The sequence below is a fragment of the Urtica dioica genome, chromosome 1 (genome assembly GCF_054948205.1).
Source record: "Urtica dioica subsp. dioica isolate 48M chromosome 1, U.dioica_male_clone48M_v1_H2, whole genome shotgun sequence".
Lineage (NCBI taxonomy): Eukaryota > Viridiplantae > Streptophyta > Magnoliopsida > Rosales > Urticaceae > Urtica > Urtica dioica.
In genome coordinates, this window is record NC_142756.1 from 17,652,717 (window position 1) to 17,664,913 (window position 12,197).

At 37.6% G+C, this 12,197-nt stretch overlaps 2 protein-coding genes and 1 non-coding gene across 4 annotated transcripts; 2 read left to right on the forward strand and 1 right to left on the reverse strand.

The window, feature by feature from the left end:
- The first annotated feature begins 3,482 nt into the window (after positions 1–3,482).
- Positions 3,483–5,442, forward strand: LOC149407617 (autophagy-related protein 8C-like). Of its 2 annotated transcripts, none has more exons than XM_089614592.1 (6): positions 3,483–3,501; positions 3,823–3,874; positions 4,427–4,482; positions 4,575–4,627; positions 4,947–5,065; positions 5,169–5,442. In XM_089614592.1, exons 2-6 carry the CDS (start codon positions 3,838–3,840, stop codon positions 5,261–5,263), a joined length of 360 nt encoding a protein of 119 aa, XP_089470718.1. In that variant the 5' UTR covers positions 3,483–3,501; positions 3,823–3,837; the 3' UTR covers positions 5,264–5,442. The 2 variants fall into 2 exon arrangements, with proteins under 2 accessions (XP_089470718.1, XP_089470723.1); XM_089614597.1 differs by lacking the exon at positions 3,483–3,501 and adding an exon at positions 3,639–3,704.
- A 293-nt stretch (positions 5,443–5,735) lies between these two features.
- LOC149407618 (uncharacterized) lies at positions 5,736–7,112 on the reverse strand. The gene is made up of 2 exons (XM_089614607.1): positions 7,015–7,112; positions 5,736–6,266 (listed from the first exon to the last, which is right to left on the reverse strand). The coding sequence occupies exon 2, from the start codon at positions 6,251–6,253 to the stop codon at positions 6,002–6,004; it is 252 nt and encodes an 83-aa protein (XP_089470733.1). The 5' UTR covers positions 6,254–6,266; positions 7,015–7,112; the 3' UTR covers positions 5,736–6,001.
- A 264-nt stretch (positions 7,113–7,376) lies between these two features.
- Positions 7,377–7,450, forward strand: TRNAN-GUU (transfer RNA asparagine (anticodon GUU)). Its single transcript has one exon. It is a non-coding gene; the product is annotated as a tRNA-Asn (tRNA).
- The last annotated feature ends 4,747 nt before the right edge of the window (positions 7,451–12,197 follow it).

Sequence of the window (12,197 nt, forward strand, 5' to 3'; positions counted from 1 at the left end):
AAACAAAACAATCAAACATAAAGCAATAAGGACACACAAGAATTGGAAACCCTGTTATAAAAAATCTACTCTAGAGGACTGATACGTCCAGGTGCAAATAATTCACTATAATCAATCGTCAAAGGAAGAAGAATATTAAGTTTGACAAAAGTCTCTTTTGCAAACACCGTCGTCTTAAACTTCCAATGGATGTAGATATGAGCTCCCTTCATATTAGAGACTCCCTCTCTATGTTTCACCCAATCTTCTCCTGAATATTATCTAGCACGTCAATGCAAACACACGCACTCTCAATCTCTGATAAAAGAATGAATCTAAAAATTGCAAGCACCAATAGCTAGTTGTCGATGAAGATCTAACAGGTTTTTCCAAACAAGCCATGCCACATGAGATCTAACAGACTTTGTTCTTATTTTTCGTTCTTTTTATTAATTCTTATTTGAAATACTTGTCGTTTTTAACCGAAAATGTTTATTCACCAATACATAATTTACTTCTCGGTATCAATTCTTTATCTTTATTGTTTATTCATCGATATATCCATGCAATATCCATATTTTCATCAACCATCTTGGCACACCATCTTGTATCTAAATTATTTTAGGAAATTTCGTAAATATTACATTTGGAATTTATGTTCAAATTGACAAAAATATCATCCAACACATCGATTTCAAATTTTAAACACAACACTCATTCTCTTTCTCACTCCTATCTCTTACACATCTCTCTCCCCTCTCTCACTCTCTTTCATCATTTCTCTCTATCCTCTCTAACGCTTTCTCACTGTCACTCTCTCCTCTTTCATGCTCTCTCTGTTGCTCTCATATCCGCACACTCTCCACCTCACACAAGGTCTTCTAGCTCATCTCCCCTCGTCTCCGCCATCCATCATGCTCATAGCAATTAAAAAAATAAATGATTTGTGTATTGAAATTTTGTTTCTTAGATTGAAATGCTAGAATTTTTTTATTTTTTATTATTATTTTTTTTTTATGGATTTTGCGTTTACAAGTTTGTTAGATGTTATTGTTGATGATTAGATGGTGTATATTTTTTTGCTGTTGCAAGAACCCATATGAACAAAGGATTCAATGTGCTACGATGGCTTGCGGTCGTCGCCCAACATGTTATGTTGCGGTAGCTTGCGGTCCTTTTGATTGTGGGGCCTTGCTTAATATGTTTTTGTACACAACTACAGATGATCGCAGGTGAACGCATATGACCACATATGACCGCAACAGGTCGAATAGGTATATTTTTGAAAAATTGGATTAAAAAAAGTGAGGCGCTTTTGTCCTTTTGTGAGTTTTAGTTCTCTCTAGTGGGAAGTGGGTTTTGGGGGTCGCTGTGGGTTTTGTGGGTTGCCTGAGAAAACATGAGTGCTGGTGAGAACAGAACAATCGGGAAACACGGGAAGTTGAGTATAGGGGATAACACAAACAGTGAGACTTTATCATTGGGCTCAGGAGCTGTTACTGAGGAAATGAACAGGGAAGAGAACGAGGAGGAGGACTTGGAGATGGCGACTTCATTCCTCGCAAGCAACCTGCATATTTCGACCAGGACGACGGCGGAGGTAGCCAGAGGGAATGCCTCGTTCCTAGCCGGAAAAATGCTTTCCACTAGGCCGGTGCGTGTCAAGCAAATCTACGATGTCTTCTCGGTGGTTTGGAGATGTAAACGCCCGTGGAATGTAAGGGAAATTAGACCTGGTATTTTTCAGCTGAGATTCGATTTGAAGGAAGATGCGGATAGGATCTTGGATGGCAGACCTTGGACGTGCAAGGGGGCTCAGTTTCTGGTACAGAACTGGCCGGAGATGCTTATGGTGGAGGAACTGACGTTCGATACGTCGCCGTATTGGATGGGGATGTTAGGACTTCCACCGGGCTACTTGAATGAGAGGAATGGGAGACAACTGGCGGCGATGGCAGGCAGGGTGATAGGGTTCACAGGAAGGGATGCTACCTCGGTCCGTTTGAAGGTAGTAGTAGACATAGCGAAACCGTTAATGGCTGGTTTATTCCTGGAACGAGATGGCTTGGCCCCGCTGTGGATACAGTTTAAATTCGAGAAGTTGGGAAGGCTCTGCTTCAAATGTGGGATAGTGGGTCACGAGGAAGACGATGGTCACATTCGGTGGATGTGGAGAAATGTTGTGGGTGCGAAGTCTGCCCAGGAAGCGGAGATGTTGGGGATCTATTTAGCCGTGTTAGTGGCGAAGTTTCGGAACGAGCAGCGGGTTGAAGTTGAAGGGGATAACAAGCAAATTATGGATAGCTTGCAGAAAGGTTTTGGCTGTCCGAATTGGAGCTTGGAACCACTCTTTGATCAAATTATTTGTGCTGCTCAATCTTTTGTTTCTGTTAAGTTTTGTTGGATTCCAAGAACGGGGAACGCGGTAGCTCACTCTCTTTGTAAGAGCACTGTCGTGAACCAGGTGGCTGGGTTTTGTAACAAGGCTGATGTAAACCAGGAGGTGCTTACAGCAATCCTCTCTGATTCTGGTTAATGAATTTTCTGGGTTTAAAAAAAAAAAGGTATATTTTTGAAATTTTCAAGTTTCTGTCAATTCTTTCCAAAATTCGTAGAAGAACATGTTAACATTTTACCTTTCATAATAAAATATTGCAAAAAATGTAATAAATTGACCTAAATTTTGTTTAAAGAGACGGCCGACACAATGGACTAAAGAGGGTGAGCTAAATTTTGGCAGCTGAGAAGTACAAACAAATTAAATTTCTCTAGAGGTTGCAAATTTTCTTGGTCTTCCTCATGATAGAGAGAGAGAGAGAAAAAATATTAGAGATTTAAGTGAGATAAATGACAATTTTGTCAAATTAAACATATATTTCAAATTCGAAGTATTTTTCTTTATTTAGTAAATTTCCTCTTCATTTAAAATTTTCATTATATTTTTTGTAAACTATATTTTGTAAGTCTAGCAACAAAATCTATGATTACTTGTCTCCCTTAAAACACTATTTTTTGACATAGTAAGCAAAATTTACTTATATTAAATAGTTGCGTGTGAATATGAGAAGTTTTTTTGTAAATTTATTTATTTATTCATATATTTGATTATATGAAATATGTGTTTAAATTACATAAAAATCTTAATAAAGATAAATGGTATGAAATAGCCGATTTAAACTATGACTTTTGCAAAATAGTCATAGTTTCATTAGGTATAGCAAAATAGTCAATTGAGAGTACTACGACTTTTAATCCTGTCTCGATTAATTTTAATCCAACCTTCATAAAGCTTACATTCTGTCTTTATAGTTCGTGGGATTAAATTTAATCCAACCTAGATTAATTTTACTTTGGTTAATTTGCTTATAATTGACAAATTATGGCTATTTTGCAAAAACTTAAGTTCTATTTAACTATATAGCCGTTTGAATGGATATAAATCGAGAGAGCGAGTTGGAGATAAATCGAGAGATTGAACTCACGCTGTGAGCCTGTGACGCATGAAAAAATACTTCACGGAGGGTAAGTTCCTTACCGTAGCTGTGGAATTGTAGAAAGTATTATAATTTACGAGTTTCTTGTGCGAAAAGGTAAAAATAAAATACATTATCTTGGGAAACAAATTAAATATTAAAATTCCTTCTCTTCGATTCCTGGCTTTCTTGTCGGGATCTCAATTATATCAAATCTCTCTCTCTCTCTCTCTCTCTCTCTCTCTCTCTCATGTAAATGAATTTTACAATTTCTCTATCGAGTTTGATTTTACTATAAAACACCAAAACCCTAATTCACTTTCGGTTTTCGGTTCGTGACTTTCGTGTGTGTTTCCTTTGTTGATCGCAGAGGTATATTGTTGCCATGTCCAAGTGTTCGTTCAAGATGGAACACCCTCTTGGTTCGTATTTCTCTCTGATCCTTGCTTTATAGAATTTTTTTTATTAATTTATTTTACTATTTACTTGATTTATTTCCACGAATTGAAGAAGCAGTTTTGATTCCTCTAGGTTGGGTTATAACTTATGAGTACCTTTTTTGGGATTTTTTTTGTCGGAGTAATCGGCAAAATATTCATAAGAATGTAATTTTGATAACCCGATGTTAAATTACTGGTGCATTCCTGATCGATCGATTTTCTGAGTGGAGTATAGTTAAGAATTCTCAAATAATTGAAGGGTTAGAAAAAGAAAAAGAAAAGCAGATGAAGAAAATTGATGATTTAGTCTTTGCGGTTTTCTCAAATGTCAATCTTTCCGAGTAATTCAGTTATGGAGTGATGAAAACTGAAGTAATTGCTCTATGAATAATGTATTTCTTAATCAGATTTTCTAGTCTTAATTCTGGCTACCATTAGTGTCAGAACATTCTGGTAATTTTTCCTGGTATGTTTATGCGTTTCAAGAAACGCAATTACTAAGAATTCGATTCTTTGTGTGTGTGTGGAAATCAGAAAGGAGACAAGCTGAGGCTCGTCGGATCAGAGAGAAGTATCCCGACAGAATACCAGTACGATTATAATTTGATCGTGCCGAGTCTGTTCTCGTCAAGATTATCAGATTTGACTATATACACGTTTCGTTAATGTTTATTTTCCGCAGGTGATTGTTGAAAGGGCCGAGAAGAGCGATGTGCCTGAAATTGATAAGAAAAAGTTAGTTTCTTTAACCCATTACTTTGTTACCTCGTATAAATTGTTTATTGTGTAATTATTAATGAGCAGTGTTCCGAATCTAGCTCGTTGCCTTCCATTTGTTTGATTTAATCTTCGGGGGCTGTTAGTAACATTGATTTTGTAAGATAATGTTGAGGTCTTTCTTATCTTTTTGATCAGTCATTTGAGATGGGACAGGAGCGTATTCGTTTCGTTCATTTTGTGACACACACACACACACACATGCGCGCACACGCATAGTTAATCGAACGATTTAATAATGAAAATTCTGATCTGGGTTTGGTTCGAATATGCGCAGATATCTCGTGCCAGCTGATCTAACAGTCGGACAGTTTGTGTACGTGGTGCGGAAGAGAATCAACCTCACTCCCGAGAAAGCCATTTTCATATTTGTCAAGAACATTTTGCCACCCACTGGTGAGCCATTAAACGTGTGTCACATTTTTTTAGCAGCATACAAAAATACGGATTTGCGCATATTATATCGAGACCGTGCTTATAATCGTTTGAACCCTTCCAGCGGCTATGCTTTCTTCGATATACGAAGACAACAAAGACGAGGATGGTTTCCTTTACATGACCTACAGCGGCGAGAACACTTTCGGGCTCCCCTGAATCGCTGCGACGAGCTGCGTTTGTGTGAATATTGAAGCGAAGGAAAACTAAGAAACAAGTTTGAAAGTTTAAGACCTCTCGTGTATATCTTTTATCATCTCATGTCCATTTAACATCATTAATACACTTGTCTGACTCAGCTTTTTACTTTTGAAATGAATAATTGTCCGACTTCTCTAGTTATTGTCTGGCTATGTCAATAATTTAATAATACTTGTATGTTGCCTGTGCATTTTAAACGGAACCAGAATTCCGTTCAGGGAATTTTGGAATTTCGGTTCTGGTTTCATTGGGAATGAAATGTTCTAATCCAACAGTAAGGACTCAACAAATTTTTTGTTCCGCCACACCGAACGGAACCAGAAGCGACTGCAAATATTGGTCTCATAACAGCAATTCCGATTCTGCCTATTTACACATGCTCAGGATTTGGTTTCTGCATCTCAAATGATCCCAAAAAAATTTCCCGAAATTTACGGCAAGATAATGCAAGCAGCGTATATTAACAAGAGCCGTCTGTACAGCAGATCTCAAGAGAAAAGAATATAAGTTTGTTAACCTTTTTTTTTATCTTCCTATCAAACACAATGCCAAATTTAATGCCGTCTGAAGAATAAAACTCAAACAAAAGAATATACCAAAAACTATCCAAAATGTAAATAAAATAAAATAAAATCACTCTGAGTTAGTCTTTTCAGCTAGAGAGACTAGCTAGCTTTTTTTTTTATGGTGTAAAACCTACTTAGAGGTTCTCTTCTGGTACTGATTCTTGATCCACTTGACTCCGAAGGAAGTTCCGGTTTTGACCTTCTGAGCTCCGAAGATCGCAGCTACCTTTGCCTTGGCGAGACCCACCGAGGCCGCTGCTTTCACATCATCCATCTTCTTCCCGCTCTTCTTCTTCTCCATCGCCTTCTCGTGTTCATTTTCTCCGACGCCGTAATTCCCCGAACCCCACTGATCAGACCAACTCGGTGCTTTGCTTCCCATGGCTTCTTAGATTCTGGAGAAGGTTCAAAACACGAGTCACGTATGAACTTAAGAAGAAAAGGCACAGAAATCAAATTATGTTCATCCAATTTTTCTTAGGTCTTGGGGGTTATTCAAGCGCTTTAAGCCCACGGATCGGACCAACTTGCCATCGCTTTTTAGATTCCGAAATTTCTTAACATGTGAATTACGGAGGAAATTGAAGGTTCAAGCAATATGAAGAAGAAAAAAAAAAAACAGAATCAAACCATGTTTATCCAGCTTTTCTTAGGTGTTAGGGATTACTCAGGAGTTTAACTAAAGCTACGGTGTAGGGGTATTAAAGAGTTTCAAAAACATTAATTCCCACATAATTGGCACCACTAATCCAGGAAAAAAAATATAACATATAAAAAAATTACAAATTCGGCGAATATTACATATATCTCGGATTTGATGGAAAAGCTTGAATAAGACCCATGGTCAAACACTTTCTATGAATATTCATCATCCAGTTATCGTATCTATTGAAATATAGGTATACAGATTCAGTATCAAAATCTGCCCTAGAATTACAACTCGAAAAGGGAAAAAAAAAAAAAACTAAAACTTGTCTCAAATTAAACCGATTATAGTACGGAAAACACTGTTCCATTCATCCTCATAATCAACTAGCTCTTATAACTTAGCATCGAATTCGAAAGGATAATAGAGCTAAGAAAACAATAATATTGAAGTGAAACTCAGACGAGCCATGAGGGAGAGAGTGAAGCTTCTTTTACCTTCGAGATATCTGCGATGAGATTGAGAGAAAAAAGGGAACGGGTTTTGAGGCGTGACGTTAAAGAGAGAAAAAGGAATAACAATATTTTGGAGCGTGAGTACTAACTAAGACGGGTTTATATATATTATAACTTTACATACATCCAGACTGGGATTAAGGGTTGTTTTCGTAATTTCGGTTAAATTGGCTCATATAATGCGAAATTATGTGAATTGACTTTTGTGTTATGCTTTATTTTCTTTTCTTAATCAATATCTTAGCCGTCCTACGTGCTTTACACCTATGATTGGGTATCATTCGACCAGGATTTATACATACTTTTATTTAAATACTTAGTCCGTGGAATTACCGCAAGATCATGCTGGAATAGCTCAGTTGGTTAGAGCGTGTGGCTGTTAACCACAAGGTCGGAGGTTCGACCCCTCCTTCTAGCGGTTTTTGCTAATTAATATTCACTGCATTACATCAATTAATTGTTTAAAAAAAAAAATGGAAAAATGTTACAAAATAACCGTTTGAAACTAATTGATTATTAAAATAGTCAAAATTTCAGATTTTCAATAAAGTAGTCAAAGATACGTTGTCAAATATTTTTTGACAATAAAATTACAATTTTTGATAATTATTATAAGGAATTTATCATTTAAAAAAATATTACTAGATTAATTTTATTTTTGAAACTTGATTCCTGCACATTGTGACTATTCTTCTAATCTTAAGTAAAACTTGGATATTTTGTAAATCCTTAACTTTAAATCGGCTATTTAACCAAATCACAAAAACAAAAAAAAATTATTCTTATTATTAAATAACATTTTATAAAAAAAAAAAAACTAATAGCATTTATATTAAGAACACGTTTTCTTATTTCAGTGCCCTCAAATGTTATTTTTGTATGTGTACTAAATAAATATTAGGATGAAATTTATCATAGATAATTTCAAGATTCAAATGGTTTGTGGTGCCACCTTTAACTCCCAAGTAATGCAAACTCGTTTTCAACCTCTGTCTTGGGCTTCCTTCGCTCCATACAACACCACCAAGGCCTCAACAAATTGGAGTGAAAAGCATCGGCATATGACCTGCATCCGTGACAACTTCACTGTCATATATTGGTCTCTAGCCACAACCGTTATGCATTGATGAGATTACTCTAGATGTGTCACGGTCATTCGGGAGACGACTGACTGGGAGGCCGCTGGGGGCTTGAGACGGGCAAGAAACGTGTGCCAAGCATGGGCAAACGTCCTGCACGGATGGCAATCTCCTAAGGAAGTCTAAGGGGATCTCGGACGGGAGTCGAAGGCAAAGACCCGGTCACTCATGGAAGTCATGGCAAGTCAAACCGCAGTATGTTAACGGTGTCTATTCGGGGTACCTCGGTGTAAAGCTCTCCCCTACCCGACAGTCTCAGTGACTGAAGTGAGCTTCCCGTGTAGAAAACGTTATCACAACAAGCAACGCAAGGGACATGGGTGCCAGAATCGGGAAAAAGCATTTTGCAAGAAGCTTTGGGAACGTCGCGATTTTGCGGTTAATCCAAACACACTTCGCATTTCAAGTACTTTGTTCCTCCAACGCCGAACGAAGAAGTAATTAAGATACGTTGGGAAATGAGCGAGTTGAAATCTTTGATCATGAAAGCCTTTGGTGGAAATGGTAGTATTAATATCGGAGATGCTAATGTCGAGTCACCTAGTGTCAAGCGTGTGGAAGAATCTCAACGAGAAGGTTGTTGATGATGAATAGATGGCAAATGTTGCAGAACACGTCAATGAAGCGGTCTCTTTAGGTATGTTCATTCGTTTTTTTTTATCTAATTTAGTAATAAAGCTAAATGTCTTAGAGAACAACTGTTGGCCATCGTCCAAAGATTGATCCTATCATTGTTGATGATCATCCGAAGATCGATCCTATCATTGTGGAAAAACTCAATAGTGTTTGTGATAGTTGCTCATTGAATTCAACCACCCTGAGTACACCGAGTTCGGATGAAAGCGTCGAGTGTCTTCTTTTCATTGATGATGTTGTGAAAGGAGGCACGATTCATGTTTCGAATGGGCGAGCGTACATGAATGGAAGCGTAGTTTAGTTCTTACCTTTGAACGAAGAAAATGTACGCATGACCGTTTTGGGGGTTTTGATTAAAAAAGAAAAATTGCCAATTCCCACCGAAGAAGCTCAAACCATTGAAGATGCCATAGGGCGGTTTGTCTCATGGCCGAAGATATTGATAGAAATGGACACGGGAATAGAGAGTCGTGGTCCGGTTGTCAAACAACTCTCAACGCTCGGTTTTGAGAGTGAACCTAGCATCGATGATGATAAGAAGATTTCGTACGAGTTGATTAATGCCAAGTTTTGATTGCTCGCTCAACATGCCAAAAAAGTAGTGTTATCGGAATGGGTTAGTCCAAGTCTCACCGATATCCCAATTCTGATGTCATTTGAAGATGTTTCCAAGTTTTTGTAATACTTGGAAATTGGCGCAGGGAGCATAACAGTTTATATGGAGTAAGTGTTTTCTTTATATGTATTTTTTAATATCAATATTCAATATTTAGTGTTTTGATCAACTAAATACTTGTTTGTCATAGCTATCGCTCGAAGCTAGAAAAGGCGAAGAAGAGTCGAGACTATTGCTTTATAGATCTAGGCTTAAGATTGCACATCGTAAACAACGACGATGACGCTTATTTGTCAAAACGAGTCAAGGACATTGGAAACGTGGTACGAAAATGCAAATTTGGTGCACTAGCTTTGATGCCGTATAATAAAGATAAGCATTAGATGCTCGTTGTCCTCGACCTTTGGAGGGATAGCGCTATGTTCTTCGACCCGTTGAGAAATAAAATGCCAATCGATTTAACTCGATTGATAAGCAGGTAATATTTTGATTTCTTGAACTATTTTTATCATAAATCATTGTAGTGGTTTTTTCTCTTATGATTTCCGTGTTATAGGGTTTTTGTGGATTTCAAGCTCGAGCACCAAAACGCCCATAGTAACGGCGAATCAACGTACATCAAGGCTTGGAACGCCCCGAGACAAACCGGAAACACGGAATGCGGGTATTTTGTGATTTCTTATATTCGCGATATAGTCGTAGGTGGTGTAGAAAAGAATCGATAACTTATGTACAAATATTTATTAATTATGATGATTAGTTAGTTTTTAGTGAATTTTGGATTGCTTTTAGATGTAAATATTTGCTTTTGAATGTTTTGAAGATATAGATATATTTTTTTTTTCTTCTGGATTTGAAGATTATTTTCAGGTACCAGTTTTTACAACGGGTTTCAGTACAGTGTAAAAACTGATACTTCTCGACGCAGCGACTTAGATTTCTCGCCGCCACATGTAACATGTGCCGCGACGAGAAATCTGAGTTGCCGTGGTGAGAAAGATAACAAGAGTACATATTTTTTTAAATCTTAAATTCGCCGTGACGACGTTTTATTTTCGCCGCGACAACAAATACCGCCGCAGCGAGTTTTTTTTTTAAAATTCAGAATATTCCTACAACGGATCTGGATCCGTTGTAGAAGCCTGTCGCCACGGCTTAGAATATACGTCGCCCCGGCAACGTAGAATTTTTGCCGCGGCGAAGTATTCTTCAACGGATATTTTAACCGTTATAGAAGCTTCTCGCCGCGGCAAGAATTATACATCACTGCATCGACATTTTGTAAAAAAAAAGAAGATAAACTTCTTGTGGCTGCAACGTATAATTGTCGCCGCGGCAAGAGGCTTCTACAACGGTTAAAATATCAGTTGTAGAATATCTCGCCGCGGCGAAATTATACGTCGCCGCTACGAGAAGTTTTAAAGTATTTGAAAGTTACACAATGAATTCATACCGTTGTAGAAGCTTTTACAACGGTTAGATATCCATTGTAGAAGCTTGGATTCTACAATAGATATTTAAGCATTGTAGAAGCTTCTACAACGGTGGATTCTATAACGCTTGACAAGCGTTGTAGAATCATTCTACAACTGTTTTTAAGCGCTGTAGAATCGTAGTTTTGTAGTAGTGATCCCACTTACACTTACGTTGAAATCATTCCCTTTCCCTTAGAATTTTGTCTTTAATCTTAACTTGCTCTTCATCACCATCCTTTTCCCTTCCAATTTCATTTGAAAGCAAAGGCTGCACCTTTAAAGCCGATATCCTCTCATGCATCAAAACTAGACCAAAGCCATCGACTTCCTTTCTTAACCTTTATGATATGCCCCTTAGTGACATTAAGGATTTTGTGGTTTTTTTTGGCTAAGAGCATCAGCAACTTTGCTTGCTTTTCAATGATGATAATGAATTTCACAATCATAATTAGATAGGAATTCAAGCCATCATCCTTGTCGCACATTCAATTGTTTCTGAGTAAAGACGTACTTGAGAGTTTTGTGGTTGGTGAAAATATCACAATGCACACCGTATAGATAATGTCTCCATAACTCCATGGCAAAAATGACTGCTCTAACTCAATGTCATGAATAGGATATCCTTGCTCATACTCTTTCATTGTCTTGACGCATAAAATACAATTTTTTCCATCCTGCATTAGAACTGCTCATAATCCAAACTTTGACGCATCACAATATACTGCGAATCATTCGCTTCCTTGTGGTACCGTGAGGATAAGAGCTGTTGTTAGACGATGTTTCAACACCTAAAAAGACTCCTCGCGGGCTGTGGTCGAAAGAAATTTGTGCTCTTTTCGGGTGAGTTGAGTGAGTGGCATGGCAACTTGGGAGAATCCTTCCACAAATCTCCGATAGTAGCCTGCTAATCCAAGAAAACTCCTCACTTTTGTTGCTGTTTTTGGTTGTGGACCATTTCAAAACCGTTTCAATCTTTGCAGGATCTACTCTCACGCCTTCCTTAGACACCACATGTCCTAAGAATATCACTTGACCCAACCAAAACTCGCACTTGGAAATTTTTGCATGCAATTGACGCTCTTGTAATCTTTTCAAAACAAATGCTAAGTGTTGAGCATGCTCATCTTCGTTCGGAGAGTATATTAGGATATCAACAATGAAGATAATAGCAAACTTGTCTAATTAGTCTTTGAATACCCAATTCATCAGATCCATGAATGCTGTTGCAGCGTTCGTCAATCTGAACGACATTACCAAGAACTCATAATGCCCATAACGAGTCTTAAATACCGTGTTAGG

Excerpts from the sequence above, each read along its gene's own strand:
- LOC149407617 (XM_089614592.1), top strand. The coding sequence starts at position 3,838 with ATGTCCAAGTGTTCGTTCAAGATGGAACACCCTCTTG. Across the intron at positions 3,875-4,426 it reads CAAGATGGAACACCCTCTTG|AAAGGAGACAAGCTGAGGCT; the intron begins GTTCGTATTTCT and ends TGTGGAAATCAG. Across the intron at positions 4,483-4,574 it reads AGTATCCCGACAGAATACCA|GTGATTGTTGAAAGGGCCGA; the intron begins GTACGATTATAA and ends TATTTTCCGCAG.
- LOC149407618 (XM_089614607.1), bottom strand. The coding sequence starts at position 6,253 with ATGGGAAGCAAAGCACCGAGTTGGTCTGATCAGTGGGGTTCGGGGAAT.